The 23,008-nt window shown below is 38.8% G+C and overlaps 1 protein-coding gene and 1 long non-coding RNA gene across 4 annotated transcripts in view; one reads left to right on the forward strand and one right to left on the reverse strand.

Annotated features, from left to right (window-relative positions):
• Positions 1 to 3,556: 3,556 nt before the first annotated feature.
• The window catches only part of LOC103744304, a 63,885-nt gene continuing 44,433 nt past the window's right edge, over positions 3,557 to 23,008 (reverse strand). For all 3 annotated transcript variants that reach the window (XR_003851565.1, XR_003851566.1, XR_607700.2), the window contains one exon: positions 3,557 to 6,025. This is a non-coding gene — a long non-coding RNA (uncharacterized LOC103744304). The remainder of the gene's footprint in view (positions 6,026 to 23,008) is intronic.
• Myoz2 (myozenin 2) overlaps positions 5,670 to 23,008 on the forward strand; it is a 28,228-nt gene continuing 10,889 nt past the window's right edge. Inside the window, exons 1-4 of the mRNA XM_008846042.3 lie at positions 5,670 to 5,804; positions 6,300 to 6,388; positions 14,267 to 14,436; positions 21,177 to 21,306. Of these exons, the coding sequence (XP_008844264.1) occupies positions 6,313 to 6,388; positions 14,267 to 14,436; positions 21,177 to 21,306 (376 nt within the window). The 5' untranslated portion in view covers positions 5,670 to 5,804; positions 6,300 to 6,312. The remainder of the gene's footprint in view (positions 5,805 to 6,299; positions 6,389 to 14,266; positions 14,437 to 21,176; positions 21,307 to 23,008) is intronic.

Below are 23,008 nucleotides of genomic sequence, written 5' to 3' on the forward strand. Positions count from 1 at the left end.
ACGGTTACAAAAATAAGTTCATGTTTTCTTTAATGATTTGTTTTGGTTTGACTTTGGGGGAGGGCACTGTGATGGGGAGGAGGCCTATGTGTGCCATGGCCTGCATGTGGAGGTCACAGATCCTCACCTTCTACCTGGAGACAGGGGTTGTCTTGTTTTTCTGTGTTCCAGGCTAGCAGGCCTGCAAGCTTCTGGGTGTTCTTTGCTTCTACCTCCCATCTTACTGTGGGTATGCTAGGATTATAGACATGCGCTACCATGTCCACCTTTACGTGGACTCTGGGGATTCAAACCCAGGTCCTCACACTTTGCAGCAAGATTTTACCCACTGACTCATCTCCCCTGGTCTCTGGTTTGGTTTTTGGAGATAGTCTCACTATGTAGTCCAGACTAGTCTTGAACTCATGATCCTACTGCCTCAGCATCCTGAGTGCTGAGATTCTAGTGTATATCACAATGCCTGGCTCCTCTGGTGAACTTTTATTAAGTAGGTCGTTCTAGATCTGTGTGCAAGAGGAAGAGTAGGTTTCCTTGTATATGAGAAAACTGCAAAAAAATTTTTTTAAAGCTTCACTATTTTGAAATATAGGAAAAAAAACCAGGCTGGCTAGAGTTGTAAAAGGAAATGTGATAAAGTTCTGGATAAGCATTATGCAAGAAAGGAAAAATGATTTGTAGGTTTGTTTTGGCAGCTTATTTCTTAATATTCCTGTCTATAGAACTTCATTTCCAGGCTTCTAGCCCTACGACCTGTGCTGACAAGCTGGGTGTTGGAATCTCCTAATCTCTTCTTTCCCCAGCTTACTTTAAGGCCAAATTTAAGCTTTAAGAACATACTTAGGTTAAAAAATTTACAAAGGAAATCAGGTAAAATGGGAGCATTCTTTTAGTGGGCTGTTTTGGTGGAGCTGGATTTGATGCTTGCTGTTGACAGTAAGTGCGCTGTTTGTGGTGCTGTGGCACACAGGCCAGGGGAGGAAGGAAGGGACTGAACAGCATGGGGCTCTTTCTTTCATTTGTTGAGGCTCAGTGTTTTAATAACTTCAATATTTGCACAGCTGAAGGAAAGGAAAGAACTCCAAGAATAGATATCATGAAGATCTCTAGAAGTTGGCAAACCAGAAAAACATGAATTGGAAAAGTGCTGCCTGTGTGGTAAGTAAAAAGCATTTCAGCCAAAACAAACCTAGTCCTGGGATTTTTAGATTCCAAAGAGAACCCATAAGGAGCACACTGCTCTAAGTATCCTGACCATTGCAACTCTGCTTCTTTGTTTATGAAGATATTCAGAGTGCATTAGGGAAATAGAGATTTCTCCATGATATCAAAAAAACACAAAGCCTTGGGCTCAGACAAAACCACTTTATAACTCCATCTCTGTAACTTACAAGCATGGTGTTTTGGAGATTTGACTTCATCTCTCAGAGTCTCAGTTTTCTGCCTTTGCAACAAGCCAGGCGGATGCAACACGCCTCAGGGGTGGCTGAGATTTTTCCTCACGCTGCTTCGAGCCTCCTCTGTGGCGAGACCTGTTTCAGACTCATCTTTTTTGTATTGTCCCACATTGGCCTGTAGCATGGGCACCACAGCACCGCTTGATAGTACTCTGTCCTCGCTATGGCCAGCGAGGAGACCGGCTGGAGGCTCTACCTCCCTTAGAACAGGAAAATGGAAGCCATGGGACGCAGCAGGTCAGTGAGGCATCAAGAAAAAAGAAGAGGGTATTTTGCACAAGCCAAAATCCACATTTCATGGAAGCCTGGCTAGAGGCGAGTTGTTCACACATTCGTTATCCTTCCCAAATGTTCTTTCTGTCCAGTTAGCTGGACAGCTTGCTGTCTGAGTCATCCCTCAATGAAGCTGTAGCCACTGCCCTGTTTGGGTTTCATGTGTATCTATCCAAACCTCAGTCTTGGTAACAGTAATGTGCTGACTGTCCAGCTAGCAGCCCGTTCCCACATCCTGCACCCTTCAAATCCTTCCCTGATCTCTAACTGCCCACACCCACCTAATATAGACTGGAAATGGGACAAGGTGAAATGGAATTTCAAAACAAGCTCCCAGTTAGAGGAGATCAACGAAGACCTTGTTCTCCAGTTAGCTGAAATGCTCATGTTTACCCTTGGTTGAATAAGGCTGCCTTTCACAGGTCTGTTTGTAGGCAGCAATGTGGCAGTAACAGTCACCTTACTTAATCTTTTCTCCTCTTTTAGCAAGTGGAAAATAATTGGAAATGTTAACTGTGGCCAGCCCAACAATGGGGACAATTGACAACAGGGGCATTGAAAATTTGTCCTGTCTCACTATCCTCCTGATACAAAGTTCAGTCATTAGAATTCCACCAACTGATCACTGGGGAAAATATCTCTTCTTTTGTCTTTAGCACCTTTTGGAAAATACTTGAGAGTTTAGAACTTGAAAGAAAAAGAAAGTACTACTTCCCAAGGAAGGAAGTGATTGATAGGACAAACTGATTCTGTAAGGGGGAAGATGGCCTTCTCTAGTTGGAAGTATGTCAGGGACAGGACAGGGATAGGGAAAGCCTTGGGCCATAGGAATGGGAGGGTGGGCTGAGGATAGGATAAATGAGCACTCACCATGTGTGTGGTGGGGGGAGGAATTTGGTGTAGTACCAGATCTGTCTACAGATAAAGTAGAAACAGATTAGCTGTGACTTAATTTGAAATTAAGGACCCTTGAAAATGGACCTCCTGACAATGCTTTATAATAACCACAAAGGTTCTTTTTGAAGTTCACAAGTGTGTCATGAAGCACAGAGACAGTGTGTGCTATCTTAAACCACAATGCCAGGGATTTGGTTTTATTCTTTTCCAGAACAAAAGAAACTCGGAAACCAAAAATCTACTAAAACCAGCACTGATAAAATGAAACAGATTTAATTATGTTTGGAAAATTGAACCCAGTTAAACTATTATATCCTGAAATGCTTTAAATATTCAAAAATTTCTGTTTTCATTTTTGAAAGAAATGGGCAAAAAAACATGATTGCCTCTTGAGGATGCTGTCTCAACCTTATAACTATATCTACCATAAAACTGGAACAAGATGGTCAGATAGGAAAACTGGGGCTTTCTTAGTCTATTTTTATTTTTATTAATAATGCTGTTTATTGTCCTAAGGTTCTAAAGTTTTTCATATTATAAGAACAATAGCAAAATAAGCATTTATTAAACTGTCAGTAAGTAAGGAATTCCTAAGATTTTTACAGAAATTGTCCATGATTTTATATGACAGGTATTATAATCTTCATTCTACAGGTGAGAAAACTAGGCATTGAAAAGACTTTACTAATACACACACTAAAGCTAGGAACAAAGGGCTATTGAAGGATTTTGTTCTTTTTTTTTTTTTTAATTTTTTGAGGGGAGTCTACATGAGCCCAGGTCGACCTAGAATTGGCTGAACTCCGCATTCCCCCATCTTACAAGTGCTGGGATTACATGTGTGTGCCATCACTCACCCAAATATTTGAAGGGTCTTGAGAGGGAATTTAAATTCATTGGTTTTAACTAAATGGTTTCTTTTTGACGCTTAGTTCATAATTTCAAGGCAAATATTTGCTTATAGGCAATTGCAATAGATGAATGTAAACCTACAGTGTTAAATTTCAGTACTATGACTAGGTATACAAACCTATTCAAATATCTATTGGTGTCCAACATTTTCTGTTGTACATACAACTTTTATTTAACTTTTATTTACATGTGGGGCTGGAGTTAAGCCCAGTGTCCCACACAGCCTTTACAATCACTGTATCACTGAGCTATACCACCAGCCTCTTTCAGTCTCTAAAGTATAACTTCTCCCATAAATAGACACCATCTTATATTCAAATGACTGTTCATTTACTACAATCTCATTTCCTTCCAAGTGTTTATAACCAGGGAACTCTAAATTCATGCCGAAACTTTGATGCATTCTACAGTGAATTTTCAGACCCCTCATTCACTCCATTGACATTAGGTACTTACATACCAGATACACTTTTTTTGTTGTTGTGGTGGTGGATGTTATTTTTTAGACAGGGTCTCATATAGCCCAGGCTGACCTCCAGCTCTCTTTGTAGCTGAGGATGACCTTGAAATCCTGACCCTCATCCTTCTACTTCCACTTTGGAATCCTAGAATTACAGGCATGGGCCATGATGCCCCATTTATGTGGTACTAGGGATGGAACCCAGGGCTTTGGGTAGGGCAGGATAGCACTCTACCAACCAAACTACATCTCCAGCTCCTAGATATGGTTCTAAGTGCTGATACAGACAAAGCCCAAACTCTTCTGGAGTTCATACTTTAGTTAAAAAATATGTATTAGATAAATCAATAATTAGTGAGGAGCAGAAAAAATCATGTTGTCATATTCTTGGGACAAAAACTGAGAGCTGTAACCCAGAAAACATTATCTTATATTTTAGTAGATTTCTCTTTAATGCTATGTATGGCTATATGACTAACCTTTGCCCAACGGATATAAACAGGAGAGGTGTGAACAGTAAGAAGACATCTTCTGAAAGAAAGGCATGGGCCATGCCTTCTTCTTCTTCCTGCTGTCTGAACCACAAGCCTGCTACCTGGACACAGAACAGTGAACTAGGCCTCAAAGGTCTGCATTTTAGGAATGGAGCAAAAAGAAGGCAAAGCTCCTGATAAGCGGGTCAGTTACACCTGCCATACATTCCTTACCTCTAGACTAAGGAAAAACTTCCACTTTTTTATTGTTCATTTTTTTAACATGGGAGGGGAATTCTGTTACTCACTTCCATGTGATATTAATCTTGACTAACTCAAAATGCAAAGAAAAATGAGAAAGGGGTTAGAAAACGGCACAGGGTAGTGCAGGTGGGATGCCTGGGGAAAGTTTTCATGAGGACTTAGTACTTAAGCTGAGCACTGAATGCGAACTAGGTGGGTAGGAAAGCATGTTCCAGGAATAGCAAATAGTAAAAGGAAAATACCATATCGGTGGAGGGAATATGGTTTTGTGGTTAAAGTGCTGCAAGGAAGCCTAGATGATTGAGTTTTTGGACTTCTTCTCTTATCATTCCTCCAGACAGAAATCCTCCACTCCAGGTCTTGAAGAGGCTGTGCAGCTTTTCAGGGATAATCTTTTTGGATGTCTCCAAAAGAGTGACCCATTGAGGGGTCTAAGTTTTTACTCAGCTTCCTGGTTCAACCTATGATGGCCCATTTCAACATCTTCCCCCACTTTCCTATTCAAATATTATGTGCTTTTATAAGATAGAGTAATTCTTGCCTTTGCTTTGGGAATGGCTCTATTGATCCACTCATCACTGCTTTTGTGCTTCCTGAGTCCCCATAGATATTATTGGCCATACTGTTCATTTTGATTAAGACTAATCTGTCATTCTGTTCCAATTAATACATGCATCCTGTTACCTCAATTAAGATATAGAATAAGAACTACATCTTTAGAAGTTTTAAAATCCATTTTGGCTCATTCATGGCCAATGAATGAGTATTTCATTCAACTATCTCAGAAACCAGAAACACAATAGGGAGAGCCTAATCTTTCCCTGTTCCTCCCTTTTGCCAGGAAGATATGAGTAGCTAAAGTATTTGGTGCTATATATAGTAAATTGATGTCAGCTGGATGCCAGTCTCTTCAGAAAGGCTCAGTTCCCTGTTTGAGTCAGAGCTAGGGACCATGCCGTTCCAGGTTCAAGGATAAAACCCATCAGGCCCAAGTGCCATCATCTTCTCCTTCCAGAGTCTTCCTCCATAATTGGGAGTCATCCTGGCTGAAAAGCTCAGTTTAACAGCAAGGTGAGTGTACTGTTTCCTAAAATATTTTGTTAGTTAGTTGGCCCAGAATTTCAGAGTTATGACTCATAAATGACTATTCTTTGCTCTAAAAGATAGCCAAGTTAAAAAGGAGTTTTGGCTGAATCTTGTGTCTTCCTTGTTCTTACTGTTTGCTGGAACTGATGTGCTGTGATGCTGATATGAATGAAGGCCCGTAGGGAAGCAGTGAGTCCAAATACGAACTGTAGAAAAGAGAGGGAAGAGCAAGGAGGTTATTTCATCATTTCTCACTGCCTAGTGGTCATTGTACTGATAAGGCAGGGTCTGAAACTCTGTCATCCTCTCTTCACTGGGACACAGGCTGCTGACGACAAGCATTCTCTGTCAACATCAGCAGCAGCCTTTCAGTGGAAAGTAGTAACAAATCTTGATAAAGAACGAAGATGGTCTCTTTCGAGAAGGATGACTATAATGAATTTTTCACATTACCTCAATAACGTCCTTTATTTTCAACAGGGAACAAAAAGCTATGCTATCACATACTGCCATGGCGAAGCCGCGGAAACAGCAAGCATCAGCTCTCATGAAGGAAATCCATGGAAATGGTATCACAACAAACCCTTCACAGCCCTAACGTAGGACAGCATTAATACAGACCCTTCCTCTTAACGCTCTGTACTTCGTTTCCTTCAGTACATAACAGACGTGGCGCTCTAGGGGTGTCGAGAAGCCTATGGTAACTAATCCTTTTGTAGTCATCCTTTCTCATTTGGAAGCTATTTTCAGATGGACAACTGCTGTAGGAGGAATGAAGCAAGCTGACAGCTGATGTACATTCCCTTGGCTTGCCTCTCACTATCAGTGAACATGACTCCTCATTTTTTGGCTTGTTTTTGGACAAGTTTCATACAATCTTATCTTTTTTATTCTATTTTATTTTCACTTCATAAAAACTCAAAATACATTCTGTCATCCTTTAAAAATTTTATGAAAATGATTGCAGAGGAATTCATATTTTATCTACCCTGCCACCAGTATTCCCATTTAATAATTGATTTAATAACATATTTTGTGATCAAAATCTACTTTTATTTATAGTTTCTGAAAAATAAAGTTCTTGTAATCACAAAACAACACTTTAGTATATGATAGATGCAAGGTATTAGCTCACGTTGTCCTTTAAAAAATTCTACAATAACTTTAGAAAGCAATGTTTTATATCTTATGCTTTGATTGTCACAAAGGAAATTCATTTTGTTCATGAAAAGGAGAGCATACTTTCCAAAGTGAACTTGAATACCCAGACCATTTGAAGGCTGACCTGAGCCAGTGCAGACACATCTGTGGGATCTGCAGGGTGCGTCCTTACTCTCCTCCCAACAGCGGATGGAGCCTTTCACCCTGATAATGTTGACATCTACAGGCGTGAGACCTCATAGGAGCACCTGGAAACTGGGTTCAGAGTAGTATTTTCATAGTATCCTTTGTATGACGCAAGCCAGAAAAAACCAAAGACTCTTACAATTTCCCCACACACTGCAGTCCTATTGAAAAGTCCTATTCCATTTTGTTTTCTGTGATATCAAATCACTGTGCTGGCTTCCCCCTTGGTTCTCATATTTTATTAACTTAGAGTTAAAAAATAAGAAATAGTCCAATCTGGATACCAGACTGTATCAATCCAAAGTTCCAAATTCCATGCATCTTTTAAATGTGTGTGCATCTTTGTGTGCCCTGCTTCAGGTCATTTGCTTGAAATTGTATGGGCTTCTTAGTCAATAAGGCAAAAATTGGATAATCACTTAAGTTTGAGACTGAATTTTTTATATTAAAACACTCTGGCTAAATCATGTTCTAACTACATTATACTAACAAATATAATATAGTCTCAGTCTAAGTTATGTGCTGGATTCTAGTCTATATTAGCATTGTTAAAGATCTATGAGGGTAAAGTTATATCCCGTTAATTTTTATAGACATAACCATTGGAAGTTTTATTAAGAAAGTGTATTAGGAAAAATAAATAATAGTGGCACACACCTTTAATCCCAGCACTCGGGAGGCAGAAGCAGGTGGATCTCTGTGAGTTCAAGGCCAGCCTGGTCTACACAGTGAGTTCCAGGGCAGCTGGGGCTACAGGGAGACCCTGTCTCAGAAAGACCAAAAAGAATACAATTTATCCCAAAGGAGACACTGCATTCTCTCCATCAAGCAGTTGTGGCCATCACTCCATCACTGGATGAAAGAAATGGGGGAGGGAGGCAGTAAGCTTGATCCAATTTACCAGAGTCCTGCAGAGCAGGTCTGTCTGCCTGATCCTGAGACTGGGAATTTGGTGGTGAGGGGACCGCCTGGGTGAAAACTTAGGGATCTATGTCAGGGTAAGGGGTTAATCTGGTTTGGGAAGGTAGTCCTGGGATTTGGGGTTAAGGAATAGAAGCCAGCCTGTGAGAGAGGCCTGCAGGGACAGTGATGAGAGGAATGGGGTAGCTAGTCCTCCTGTGGAGAATGAGTTGGAGCCAAGGCTGGGCCTGCCTGTGAGAGAGGCCAGCAGGGGATGAGGTGGGAATGGAGCCTGCCTGTGAGAGCTTTTTTTTTTAATCGGTAATTCCCATTCTCTAATTATTACACCTAAATTGTTGCTCATTATGGACCATTGTGATTGGGTGTCAAATTACATACCAGAAGCAGACTACATGCCAACAAACAGCTGGTAAAAGTATCCAGGGCCTATCAGATGGCTTATCAGGTAAATAAAGGCTCTTGCCTCCAAGCCTGATGATCTGAATTTAATCGCAAGAACCCACATGATGGAAAGTGAAAACATACTTCCACAAGCGTGTGAGTGCATATGTGTGCATATACCCCCCAACACACAAATAAGTCAATAAGTGTTTCTTTAAAAAAAAAAAAAAATCTCTCACCCAGGCTGTCTCATACCATAAAGCAATCATGATCATCATCTTACTGGCCTTAGGGGAGCTAAGGGGGAAGCTGCCTTGTGTCACTGCTGCAACAAAACCTCTGTACTTCACACAACAGCAGCTCAGCCATGGTTGCTGGCATCTAACAAGTGCTATCGTGAAAGGCAAAGACTACAAGAAGTATTGTGTACTATCTGGACATGAATTAATCGTGAGGACAACCGAGTCCACAACAGTCCCCTGCCCCCTCGTCCTGTGCAGCTCACCTGGAATCCTTGTGTGTGTTCTACCATGAACTATAATCATTGCTTACTTAGTAACTCATTTCAAACATGGAGACTAGGGAGTAGGAGGACAGGAAGAAATTGGAAGAGGAAGAGGCAGAGCAGAATAAGAGGCACTTTAAAGCAACAGTATCAGTTCAGAGGGTGTGAAAAGAAATTGGAATTAAAACAACCAGAAAATGACGGGGAATGTGATGGTCCGTGACTTTAAATGCAAATATTGCTGGCAGCTCAGAGTAAGAGTTTCAATAGGAAAGGAAAAGGTGCTGCAAAGCCTGCTTGTTAACCTCCAGTTTTTCACTCCACTGTGAGCTTGCTTTCCCTCCCTCCCTCCCTCCCTCCCTCCATCCCTCTTTCTTTCTCTCTTTCTTTTTTGTGTTTTTGGTTTGTGGTTTTTCTCTTCATGACTGGTGAACAGCTTTCCCTGGAACACTGAAAAGAACTAGGCCAATTACTTGTAATTTCAGGAAGAGAGTTTAGCTTTGTGGTCTGAAAACAGAAAGCCCTGGTTCTAAATGGAGTGCTGTATTGATATGTATACATGGCTGCATCTAATCCTAAAATGCCCGGTTTCAAATTTCCTGAGCTTGCTGAAGTCAAGGAGCACTGTGTTTGTTTCCCTGTCAGAAACAAAAGAAAGAATAATATTGATACAAATCACAAGGATCCTTTGAAAAATTACAGAGTACAAGGTCTAGAATTTCAGGTGAAGGGTTATGTGACGACAGCTTTCACTTTTCCTGTCCATCAAAGTTTCAGTATCAAAAGGAGAATGGCAGGAATTCCTAATGTACCTCAAGTATCGAGCAAGGAGGACAAGTCACTGTCACTTTTCACGTCATCACTGCTGTAATCTCTGCAGTAAGCAGAGCCCTTTGAAGAGTATGTCCTTCAGAGAGCTGGTACCAGTGAACAAGGCAGAATGATACTTGATACCGAAGTTGAAATTTTAGAATTTAATTTTAGCAATACTATCCCATTATCCTAGTTTTCTATGAGCCTTTTCCACTGCACTATGTTCTTTTGCGTTCTGTACATAGCACTGGACGGTTCTGTTTGTACAGCTTGTGTAATTCAAAACATTAGCAATTTCATTTCCTAAATATTTAGATTCTTTAAAAATTTTTAAATTATATTTTGAATAATGGCATAGTCACAAAAAGCTTTATAAAGTAGGATTAAAACTCAAAATGAAAACACAAATTGAAGGTCAGGTTTGGTGGCACACACCTTTAATCCCAGCATTTAGGAGGCACCAGCAGGTGGATCTCTTTGAGATCAGGCCAGCCTGGTCTATATAGTGAGTTACAGGCCAAACAAGGCTACATAGTGAGACCTTGCCTCAAAAAAGTGAAACAAAACATGGGTTTAAGAGCACTAGCTGCTCTTCAGAGGATCTGGGTTTGATTCCCAACACCCACATGGCAGTTAACAACTGACCATAAGTCCAGTTCCAGAGGATCCAACACCCTCTTCTGATCTCTGGGGCATTGTATGCATGGGTGTGCTTATATACATGCACACAAAATACTCATACACATAAAACAAAAATAAGTTAAACTAGACAAAAACAACCAATACCCCTCAAATCATGACAAAAATATTTGAAATAGGAAAACAAAGAATCCCAGGTGGGTTTCAAATTCATTTTCATCTAAGAAAAAAGTTATCAGTAAACTTTTATGAAATGGAAAGTTTTCAGGCATTATTTAAGGTCACAGTCCAGACTACAATATTTTCTGTTATACAGGACTATGTAGTACATATTATGTAATAACAGATTTTATGGACTATTATTCTATTCATATAGAATAGATGAATACCTATAGATAGGGTCCTATGTAAGTGCAGAGTCACCCTAAGTAAAATAAGCTTCAGTTAACTGACCTCCTGTGTTTTCATCCACTCTATTAGGATTGTATTTGCCTGTCAATCATGAGCAAACCGTTTTACAAGACCTTTTATCGTACTACAATTATTTGTAAGTGAATTACATTCATGGATCGGATTATAGTTCTAGACCACTATAAATGACACCAGTAGGAAAGTATGTCTAGCAATTTTATTTTCAATAGATGATCTAATGCCTTGAAGACAGCGTCCTAAGCCATGAAGGCAAAGATGTGTATCCTGAATTCCTGAATAAGACATATCATTTATCAGGCATACAGATTAAACACACTGTTATGACCTTGTGCAGGGGGTTGCAATAAAGGGCAGGAGACAGCTGAACTGTTGAGTCTGTGTGCTCAGTAAACAGCATTCTTCACGGAAAGTTTGAGTAACGAGCGTGATCATGCATTAGAGTCCCAGCTCACAAATGGCCCTGAAAGTCCTGCTTCTGAGATATCATAAACTTAGCTTAAAAAGCCATGGGAAGGAAACCTTAGAGAATTTAGTTTGTCTTTTTTTATGCAAAGTATGTTGACTTAATATACTACTGACATTGATGCATGTGTCTAGTGGTATGCTTGTAAGCATTTAACAGCTGGTTCTCTGGGGAGAAAAATGATGCTTTCATTTGTAGTTTGCCAAATTTTGCAGTAGAAATACTCTCACCATGGTCAAGCTCAAGCTCCTATTGTAGAGATACTAAATGAATTGTGGGAAGAGAAGTAGGGTAAAACAACATCACACATGAACTTCTAGAGTAACGGTATAGTAAGTACTATAGTATTTTCATATTTCCTCACATAGTTATGATACAAATAACCTCACGGTCATAGAAATAATGGCAAAAAGTAGTAAGGGAATTATAAAGTGATACTTTTGAGTAGTTATTGCTTTGAGTATGATGTAATTTTTACCCATGGTCTTACCATTTAGCTCAGGCTGGCTTCCTATTTATGATCCTCTTGCCACAGTCTGCCAAGTGCTGGAATGACAGGGCTACGCCACCATGCACAGCCAGAAAATTCTCTTCTTTTTTTCACTGCTGTGAATGAAACAAGGCCTCATACATGCTAGGCAAGTTCTCTACCACTGAGCTACATCCACAGCCCTATATAATATCTTTTGGAGTGTCCAGGGACAGGGTTTCAAGTAGCCCAAACCAGCCTTGAACTTACTATGCAACTTAAGTTGACCTTGAGTTCCCGATCCTCTGCCTCCACCTCCAGAGTACTGGGACTATAGGACGTACTACCACATCTGGCTAATAATTTTAATAATGATGTGTTCACTAGCTTATAGAATCCTGAAAACTTATCAGTTGGTGCTGTCAGCTAGTACAAGTTCCAGCAATCACTGAGTTTATTACGCAGTGCTTCTGAGCCAGGACAGCCAGAGGCTTTTCAGTCACTTGAAGGCAATATGAAGTGGGAAGGAGAACATTTAGGGTTACGATGTGGACTGGGATGGAATGGAATGAATAAGGTGAGAGTTGGTCAAGTCATTTGGATGCCTCCTCCTTTCTGTCTCGTTTTCCCTCTCTGGGAGCATAAATTTACAATCAACAATGGATTATATTCACTGATTATTTCTTTGTGTATCCTGCCATTGAGGACACATATGTTCTGGTAACTGTGGTTGCACATTTATTCCTTGTGGCAGCTTGTGGTGAGTTGATAAAGAGCAATAATTATTTCTTGTGAAACCAGTGCGCCTGTAACCAAGGCTGTAAATTTTTTTTTTTCAAATACCTCTCCTAGCTCCTTCTTGATTCACGACCTTACTATGGGGTTCCAGCCAGCCTCACTGTGATTCTAATTTTAACATACTCTTTATTCTTAAATTAGTAGAGAGAAAAAACTACATGAGGCAGCATGCTTTTAACAGAAAATAACTAGCTAAACAATAAAGGAAATCCTCTGGTTTCCATATCTGAAGAGATCAGATGTGATCTGCTTGGCTTCATCAAAGGCTTATATGTATACCCAGAAATTCATCTCTACGTTAACTTCCTTTGTCCCAGAACTAGTTCTGTTATTCTACCAAGGACTGCATATTCCAGTAAACACTCCTCACAGTCTAATTATCATAGATAATTTGTCATATCATCTATGATTGATGTCTCAAAGTAATTATTTGCCTAACAGTTCCGATTTTCTTCCTATGAACTTAACAAAACTTTTCAGTGGAAAAAAGATTCTGTGAGTTATATATAGAACCAGAAATATATTCCTGATTCTAAAAGCAAATGAAGAAGCCAGACATGGTGGCACACATGTGCAATCTTAGCATCTGAGGAGGTCAACACAGGAGGGTCATTAGTTGAAGGCTGTCCTGGGCTATAAACCAGTCTCAGGAAAAGAAATAACAACAGAATATCACTATGTAGCCCAAGTTGACATCAAACTCACTATGTCACTCAGGCTGGCCATGAACCCATGATTGCTGGGATTACAGGCATGCACCAACACTCTCAGTTGAAAATAACACTCATTACTAAAGTTCTACATTTAACTCACAGAAGATATAAAATTAAAACCTAAGCAAAGTTCAAACCATAAAGCAATTGTGATTTGGTGTTATTGTGTGTTGTTGGGACTACAAGGAAGCGTGAGTAATCCATTACGCATGGATTTTAGAGAAGCAAGTCACAGAGCTGATTGGAAAAGATTCCCTTCTGGATATCTCACCTGCCTCTATGCAGGCTGCTTGGGGCTGGACACAATAACCAGCATTGCCACCAAGTCTCAGAAATGGAGCTGGAGGGGGGTATGCACTTTAGTACTAGGCAGAGTTCAAGATAAGACATAAAAATGTGCTTGTTTATTTCCAGACAGGGTCTCCCTGTATCTCCAGCTGGCCTGGAACTCACTATGTACACCCAGCTGGTCTTGATCTCATAGAGATCCACCTGCCTCTGCCTCCCATGCCGGGCCTGATATGTAAAACTGTGAGGAAAAAACAGAGCTTATGAATTATGAGGCAGTTGTTTGAAAACTCAGTAAATATGGAAAGACTAAATTACACTGTGAGAGTAGTGACAACTAAGTTTAGTCCCTTTCTATATGCCTGATATCATGCTAAGTGGTTTATGTGAAGCATTTTATTTAATTCTCATATCAACTCTTCACAGTACTTATTATTTTCATTATTATTAGTTAGACATTAGAAATGGGGAAATTGAGGTTTAGATAAAATAAGCCACATATCTATGAGCATGCAGAAAAAATGGTGAATGGTCCAGTTTTTAACCAAAATCAGCCTACTAAAGAGCCCACATCTCAATCACTACAATATTGTAAAGCAGGAAACAAACATTAGAGTTTAGGAAAGCATTTTAAATTGCATGATTTGGGTTTTAATGCATGGGAATATTGTTTTACAGATATAGATGGCATGGACCTGGGCAAAAAGGTCAGCATCCCCAGAGACATCATGTTGGAAGAATTGTCCCACCTCAGTAACCGGGGTGCCAGGTTGTTCAAGATGCGTCAAAGAAGATCTGACAAATACACCTTTGAAAATTTCCAGTACGAATCTAAAGCACAAATAAATGTAGGTATAACTACCGTGGAATGTCTAAATGAGTGGGCGCCACACCTAGGGTCATATGTGTCATTAGACTCCCAAACAAATTGTTCTACATATTTCCTTTCAGTGAATTCTATTAGACATTATTTTTCATGACCATGAATAGCTTAGGTGGGTAAACAAAGGCAGCATTGTATATGATATGAGCATGCTTTTTGTTCAACAGGGACACTGTAAGCTGTAGATTTGGCACTGAAGAACTGGCCTGTTTTGTTAGGAGAGGGAGAGGGAGTGAAGAGTTGTTGTACTAAAAGTTTCCAAGTCTTATCACCACCAGTTAAATGTTTGTGATGGAAACACATCCAAAGCACATAGTGCGCCACACAGTAAGGGTAAGCCTTGTATCTGCTGAGTACATCCTGGTACATCCTGACCCTGCCAATACTGAGAGCGACAAGCTCCATCAGTCTCCTCTCAAAGTATTCATTCTCTTTGGGCTAAAAAAACAGCAAAACTTTAATGTACTACATTTGATTTCACAGCTAGGTGTGGTGGAGCACACTTGTAATCCCAGCATGTGGGAGGCAGAGGTGGAAGAGTCATCCACAGGTTCAAGGCCATAATAGTGAGTTTCAGGCAGCCAGGACTACATAATGAGAGCATATCTTACAACAAATCAAGAAACAAAAACTAGATTTTACATATTGTGTTAAGATCATATGCATTCAAACAGTCATTTAGAAAAATTGTAGAAAAGGAAGTTAGTTTATAACAGATAATCAGCTAAGGGGAAAATGGCTTTGCTTTTTATTTTTATTGCCTTGCTATACTTTTGAATAAGTAAAAGAAAATTTCTGAGATGTAAGGATTTAATGCAATGGTAGAATCTCTGCTGGCCTGTTCAAGGCACAGTATTCAACCCCTAGCACTACAATCAATCAACCAAGCAATAAAATACCTAGGTTAATTCTAGTGATAATTGTAAGTTCAGTTAGATATAAAGTCATGCTCAGCTAAAGTATTGTGAAGAATAATTTTTTCACTTGAAGTCAAGGATAAATATATGTTATGTTAGCCTATAATTATACATAGTATCCTGTTATCAGAAAATGTCTCTAGTTAATACAGTATGAGCCGAAAATAATCTATACTTACCTGACAGTCTATTATATAATCACATTCATCAAGTAAAGACAATGAAGAGGACATTTTATGAAATAATATGAAATAGGTGACTTAAGGAAAGTCTTCCAGAACCATCTAAGTTCGGATATCTCATTAAGTGAATAATGCCAATTTTCATAAATTCTTATTATATTGTTAATAATAATACAGTAACTAGGTTCTGAGGTATACTCAATGAGATTAAAAGTGTCCCTATGAATATAACATATTTTCGCATCATTGCTGTCCTAAGTTGTGGGTAATAATGTTATATAGCTATTTTTAGATATTCTAGTTATCCAACAGATGCATCAAGATATGTTCTGAGAATTTTTCACTATTCAAGAAAGTTGGACACTAAATGAAAAATATAGTCTCAAACAGACATACTAAGATAAACAATTTAATGATGATAAATACCAAGAGCAGTAAAAAGTAATAAAGGATGCAGTGACGAGGCATTGCATTGGATTACATCATATACTCTGAAGTCTGGTAAGATTTGATCTCTTTTCTTTAGGGACGAGGAAAGTAGTATTCAAAAGTATTGGTTATACTTAAGCGACAGGGTAAAGGAGAATGAAGCTTGGCTCTTAGAAGTGAAGTTGTTGTCTTCATACTGACAAAGCCAGTTGGCAAAACAAAGTGGATGGGGGAAGTTTCACAGGGTCCCACCTCAGAGGAAGAGCTACAGGCAGTCTATGGATGCTGGGGGAGGGAGAATCAGTTTTCTCCAAGGACTAGCTCCCTGAGGGGTTATTTAATTCCAAGTGAGCAGCCCTAAACAGGGTATGTACACGCACCACTAAATGGAGTCACTGCATTATATGCATGTATATGTGGTGTGTGTGTGTGTGTGTGTGTGTGTGTGTGTGTGTGTGTATGAATGTATATAACAATACTAATCCAAGAAAAGGCAAGAAATTGAGGGAGAGTTGGGAGGACATGGGAGGAGTTGGGGGGAGATGGGAGAGGTGGAAATACAATGCTTGTATATGGAATTCTCAAAAGTAAAAAATTAATATTCCACAAAACTGAAAAAGCATTCTAGTCATTGTAATCAACACATCTCATGTGCATTCAAAGGAAAATATAACAATACTAATCCAAGAAAAGGCAAGAAATTGAGGGAGAGTTGGGAGGACATGGGAGGAGTTGGGGGGAGATGGGAGAGGTGGAAATACAATGCTTGTATATGGAATTCTCAAAAGTAAAAAATTAATATTCCACAAAACTGAAAAAGCATTCTAGTCATTGTAATCAACACATCTCATGTGCATTCAAAGGAAACTCTGACCTGGAAACCAAGTGATGAGGGCTTGGTGTTGGCTCTCCTATTAACCATGTGAGCTGGAGTTAAGTTACAAGTTTCTTTGCTTTTCTGAATTTCTTTTCTTGTCTGAATAATGTAGGTATGGACCTAAATGCTCTCTAAGGCACCTTCTAACCTGCACAGTCTCTGTGTTCTATGATTTTAAATCTAAAATATGCCTCAACAACAGCACTGACTGAGAAAGACAACATATATGCTGATATGCCCACTTCCTCAAGGTCCCAGACGCACTTGGAACCCTGTTAATATGATGAATTTTTTAAAAGAATGTCTATTCCCATTATTTAATTTATACTTTTACAAATATCTATGAGTGGCTATTATTCTGTAGTTTGTTGAATGTTCAAAGATGAATAAACACAGCCTTTGCCTAGAGATAATAAGACCAAGTAACAGCAAAAGATAAGAGTAATTATTTTCTTACAATCTGGCTCTTGAATCGTTTTTATATGATTTATATCACATGAGCTTAATTTATTATTTTCTGAAGAATCCTTTTACTTTTACCATGTTCCCTGAGCTATAGACATTTTCAAAATAATTATTTAGTTTATATGTATAGTTTATATTTTATGTTTAGAGTCTCATATAGATGAAAACATGTCAGATTCCCCACTAATCAATGTCATTATCACAAATTCCATTATTATTTATTTATTTATTTATTTGTAGCCCAGGCTGACTTCCAGCTTGCTATGTAGCCAAGGCTGGCCTCGAACTCCTTATCTTCCTGTTTTCGGCTCCCAAGTACTAGGATTATAAATGTGCACCACCAAAACGAGCTTAATCTGCTACTTAGGAGCACAGGAAAATTCAAGCCACATGTACTTCTTGCAACATAAACAATCATGTCTACAAACACGAGTTCCTCAAGAGAATGATGAAATATCACTTGCTATGTGAACCAGTTGAAGCCCTAGTTGATAAAGCCATTAATGTCTTAGATAAAAGGCAAAGAAAGAGAAACGAAATAGATGAAGAAAATCGTATTCAAGAGAAAATAAAATGGAAGAGGAATTAATGATAATTAAAATTTTCTTCTATAAATCACTGTAAAAGGATATTGGGAAAGTGTACTATAAAAGGTAATTCTGAAGTAAGACCAAACAAGCTATACTGGGAGTATGAATGCATATGTATTGCATTTTGTTAAAAAGTAACTTCTATGTATTTGACACAAAGTGTACAACAACCCAAAACAAGACCTATTTTTATTAATGTTTATGGAGAAATTATGTACTGTATATTGTCTATTTCTTTTTAACTTCCATGTTTCTAACCTGTAAGTCACTATTCTGGCTTTATTTTCTTTAGGGTTAGCCTCACTAAACAACAAGGCACATTTTCATTTGTCTTTTCAACATTTCTGAAGGGAAGTACAGAGGATGATGAACACTATAATTTAAGGCTTAGGTCATAACTAAAGTCCCCACCTGAGCATTGTAAGGCTTTGTTTATGCACTAACCAATGATCATAGAGGTATCCGGCCCCTCCTGCTAGTGACTAACAAAAGAGTTTATGTTCCTAATCATCCTAATCTTCAGGAAGCGGCTCCAGCTACACTCATGACTCCAGGATGAACGTAGGTAGGACTAGTTGTGCACATAAGTGAGATTCCTTTCCAGGACACATTCTAGGAAGTTAAGAAGGTAATTCTTTATTCAGTATGCCTTTACAACTGAGCGTGGCAGGCTGTTTTTAAGGCGGTAGAAGTAACTATAGCTAATCAAGTCAAACACTCAAGATAGGTGCTGAGTTCAAAATGTAAAACACTGAGTTTATATGTATATATGTAAAAATGCTGTATGTTCAGTACTTGTTAAAATAGTCTTTGTATAACCACAAGAGTTTAGACAGATTATGAACTATCTGGGGACCCACAATGACATAAATGTGGTAAGGCAGTCTATGTGCAAGGGTAAAGCCGTTAACAATAAACAGGTTTGCAATTAGATATACAATGTTAAAGTTTTTTTAAATGTTTAAAATTTCAATATTTTCGCTATAAACTTGAACCTCAATTAGAAGTAGCTATGAGAAAATTTCCAAAATCTCTTTTTAAGTTCTAATAAAGAGTAAGTATTTTGTTCAAAAAGTTATTCTTTGGAAATATTACATTCCTGGAAAGTTCACACATGAAGCCAGATTATCATTATTTTATAAATGTAATTTAAATATTTTATTTTTTATGTGTATGGGTGTATTGCCTGCATGTATGGAAGTGCACCCATGTCATGCAATGCTCACAGAGGTCAGAAAAAGGCATCGAATTCCCTAGAACTGGAGTTAAGGACAGTTGTTAGCCACCATGTAGGTGCTGGGAATCGAACATGGGTTCTCTACAAGGGCAGTCAATGCTCTTAACCACTGAGCCATCTCTCCAGCACCTACAAATGTAATTTTGTAGATGTAAATTTGTAGGTGTAAATTTGTAGGTGTACAAATGACAATTTCATTTTATCAGTATTATTATCAGCATTAACTAAATGGGGTTTTTCATGAGAAGCAAAAGAACAGAGGATAAGATCAGACTCCAGGTGCAGAGGCAGACATTTGTGTGTGCTACAAAAACAAGCAGGCACAGGGCACTGACAGAGTGCACGTGGCTCAGCCAGGAAACTGAGGAAATGTGCTCCCTTATAACTTACAGCCTTTATTTCTGGTATTTGAATTTTAGGACAAAACAGATTTTATCATCAAATTTCTATGAAATTAAATAAATATTAGATAAGCAAAGTTTTTTTTCACCAAAAACTAACAAATAAGTATAGAAATGAAAAAGCATTAGTTGGTATTTTTCTACACATCACGCAGGGAAAAAAGCTAACCAAGACCGGTCTCTGCAGTTTCTCAGTAAGGTTTTCTTTCTGATTTTGATCTTAAAGATTTCTCCTTTTTGATTTATTTTAATTTCACATGTATGAGTGTTTTGCCTACATATGTTTAAGTGCACCACATGTGTGCAATGCCTGCAGAGGCCAGAAGATGATGGCCTCAGATCCCCTGGAACTGGAGTTACAGACAGCTGTTAGCCTCCATGTGGGTGCTGGGAATTGAACCCAGGACCTTTGCAAGAGCAGCCAGTGCTCTTAACCACTGAGTCATCTCTCTGGTCCCATACCCCTTAAAAAAATTATATATTTCTTTTATATAGAAATGATACCTTAGCATAAGAATAAGGCCTCACTGTATTTCCAAGGACATAACCTACTATTATGCCTGTTTCTCTTTTAAAAATGCAAATGCTTTGTAAGGTGTTTGGTTGTTGTAGAATTAATTCTAAATTATAGACTACAGAAAATTCACTTAAGACTAAATATCATGGCCATTCTTTATCAAGTCCATAGAAATCAAAATGCATGTAGTTTTTCCATTTATTCGATGGGGGTGTGGGATGCCTGACAGCATCCAAATCTCATATAAGGTTTTAAAACTTCTTCATACTAGAGAATTTAAAGCTTATCTATAAAACACAATGTTGGGGCTGGAGAGATGGCTCAGTGATTAAGAGCACTGGCTTACAGAGGTCTTGGGTTCGATTCCCAGCACCCACTTGGTGGGTAACAACTGTCTGTAACTCCAGTTCCAGGGGATCCAATGCCCTCTTTTGGCCACTTCAGGCAATGCACAATATGACTGCACCCTACCTACATCCAGGTAATACATTCATACACATAAAATAAAAATATTTTAAAAACCACAATGCGAATGTAAAAAAATCTCTAGGCCAAATGTTTGACCAATATGCTTTACATTATTAGATTAGTAAAGATTTAAAAATTAAGCATGTTTTTCATAGTGATATTGTGACTATAAAATCAAATAACTGCTATGAAGCTCTAGATACAGTGGTTTGCACACAGTAAGACTCAATTAATTTTAGCTTTAAGTTTTGTTAAGTGACTTGTCATTATGAGACGATCTTAAATTCACATACATGACATTTTTCATTGGACCAGTCACCTTTTTGTTTTTGGTCTCTTTGAGACAGGGTCTCCCTGTAGCCCCACCTGTCCTGGAACTCACTATGTAGACCAGGCTGGCTCTGAACTCAGAGATCTGCTTGCCTCTTCCTCCCAAGTGCTGATATTAAAGGCGCGCACCACCATGCCTGGCCCATTCACCTTTTTACTATGTACATTTTTGAGGACTTATGAAACAATATAGTGACATTTTGTTTAATTTCTAGATACTCAAATGGAGTCTCGTATTTATGGCCACTATTAATGTGTCTAACAGTTTAAACTTACTTTTAATCAAATACAGCACAACATTGCTATGCAGAATGGGAAAATGGATGGAAGCAACCTGGACGGTGGCTCACAGCAAGCCCCCTTAACTCCTCCCAACACCCCAGATCCACGAAGCCCTCCAAATCCAGAGAACATTGCACCAGGTAACTAATCTCCTTCAAATGCAACAATAAAATTGCTATGTATATGAAGTCATGACTCTTTTCAGGCCTTGGCTAAATGGCATTTAAATGACATAGCTTTTCTCATTAAACATTCATTTTGTAGATAAGCTTAAGATAAATGTAAAAATTCAAAGGGAAAGGAATCATGTAAAATATAATAGTTTTATGTTCTTTCAGATGGTCTATGGTATTTACTTTAAAATTTTATTTACTTATTTTCTTGCTTATTTTCTGTGTCTGACCTCCACTGAGTGCGTGTGGAAGTCACAGGACAATTTTCAGGCATCAGTTGTAACCTTGAGACCAGGCCTTTCTTGCTGTTTCTGTCATGGCACAGGTTACTCCAGGCTAGCTAGCCCTTGGAGCTTCTAGCTGATTCTCTTGTCTCTGACTCCCATCTCAGGGTAGGAGAGCTAGGATTGCAGATGCAAGTGAGTCCTGAGGATCAAGCCCAGGTCATCAATCTTGATGGGCTAAACTTTTATCTACTGAGCCATCTACCTCCCTGGCCCTGGTCTATGGGTGTTTCTTAACAGTCACCTCATATATGGAAAATGAAGACATTTGTAGTTAGATTGAAATTATATGTGTTGTGAGACCATATAATCTATAAAATGTAATGGCATATATTATTTTAATTTCCCAATAGCTATGATATTAATTGAAATCTTCATTTTATAGATGAGGACTTAAGTTATAAATCTATGAGGACATACTGATTAATGAAGGATTAAACTCATGTCTGGTACCAAACTTACAGATATTTCTTGTAAAGTGACCTTGTGGAGATTTCTTTCATCGGTCTTTGTTTTTTGAAAAAAAAAATTATTGGTTTTTACTTTATGTATATGAATGTTTTGCCTGCATTTTGTAAGTGCACCCACGTCATGCAATGTCAGAAGAGGGTGTCAGATCCCCTGGAACTGGAGATACATAGGGTTGATAGCTGCCATGTGAGTGCTGGAAACTGACCTGAGTCTCCTGCAAGAACAGTCAGTGCCCTTAATTATTGAACCATTTCTCCAGCTACTCTTAAAGGACTTTACATGCAGTCTTTTAAGCATCTATTTGTCCAGATAGGGATGGCTCATTACTGTAATCTTAGTACTCTGGAAGGTAAGGCAGAAGGATTATGGCCTTCAGGCCAGCCTAGGCTACTTAGACCCTGTCTCCAGAGCATGGACCCACACCCAGGAATACTTGGGAGGCACAGATTGGAATCTATAGGCTTCCGGGAAAAAAAAAAAAACAAAAATTAAATAAATAAAAAATTTGCTTACTTCCTATGAATAATTCAGCATATCAACAATCTTTTGAAAATCTTAAAATGATCACGAACCATTTGTCTGGGGAGTGTTTAAAGCCCTCTGAGCCGGGGCAGCCGTGACATGATGAGGATTCTAGTTCAGAAGGCCTGGGCAACAGTGTGGAGTGTGGCTCACAGAGTGTCAAGGAGCTGAAGGGCTCGTGGCAAGGCCACTGTGAAACCTAGGCTAGAAGTAGACGAGCCTGAGCCAGGCAAGCAGTAATGGCATGGGCAGGAAGAAAGACTGTTCTAGAGCAACAACTCACACAGTTCTATCTACAGACTGCATATAGAGGACTTGAATGAGAATTCATGAAAAAATGTGAATTTGTAGTGTATATTTAAGATTTACAGAAGCCAAGTTCTTAGTTTTCA

This window comes from Nannospalax galili, unplaced genomic scaffold (genome assembly GCF_000622305.1).
Source record: "Nannospalax galili isolate Female #2095 unplaced genomic scaffold, S.galili_v1.0 scaffold142, whole genome shotgun sequence".
NCBI lineage: Eukaryota > Metazoa > Chordata > Mammalia > Rodentia > Spalacidae > Nannospalax > Nannospalax galili.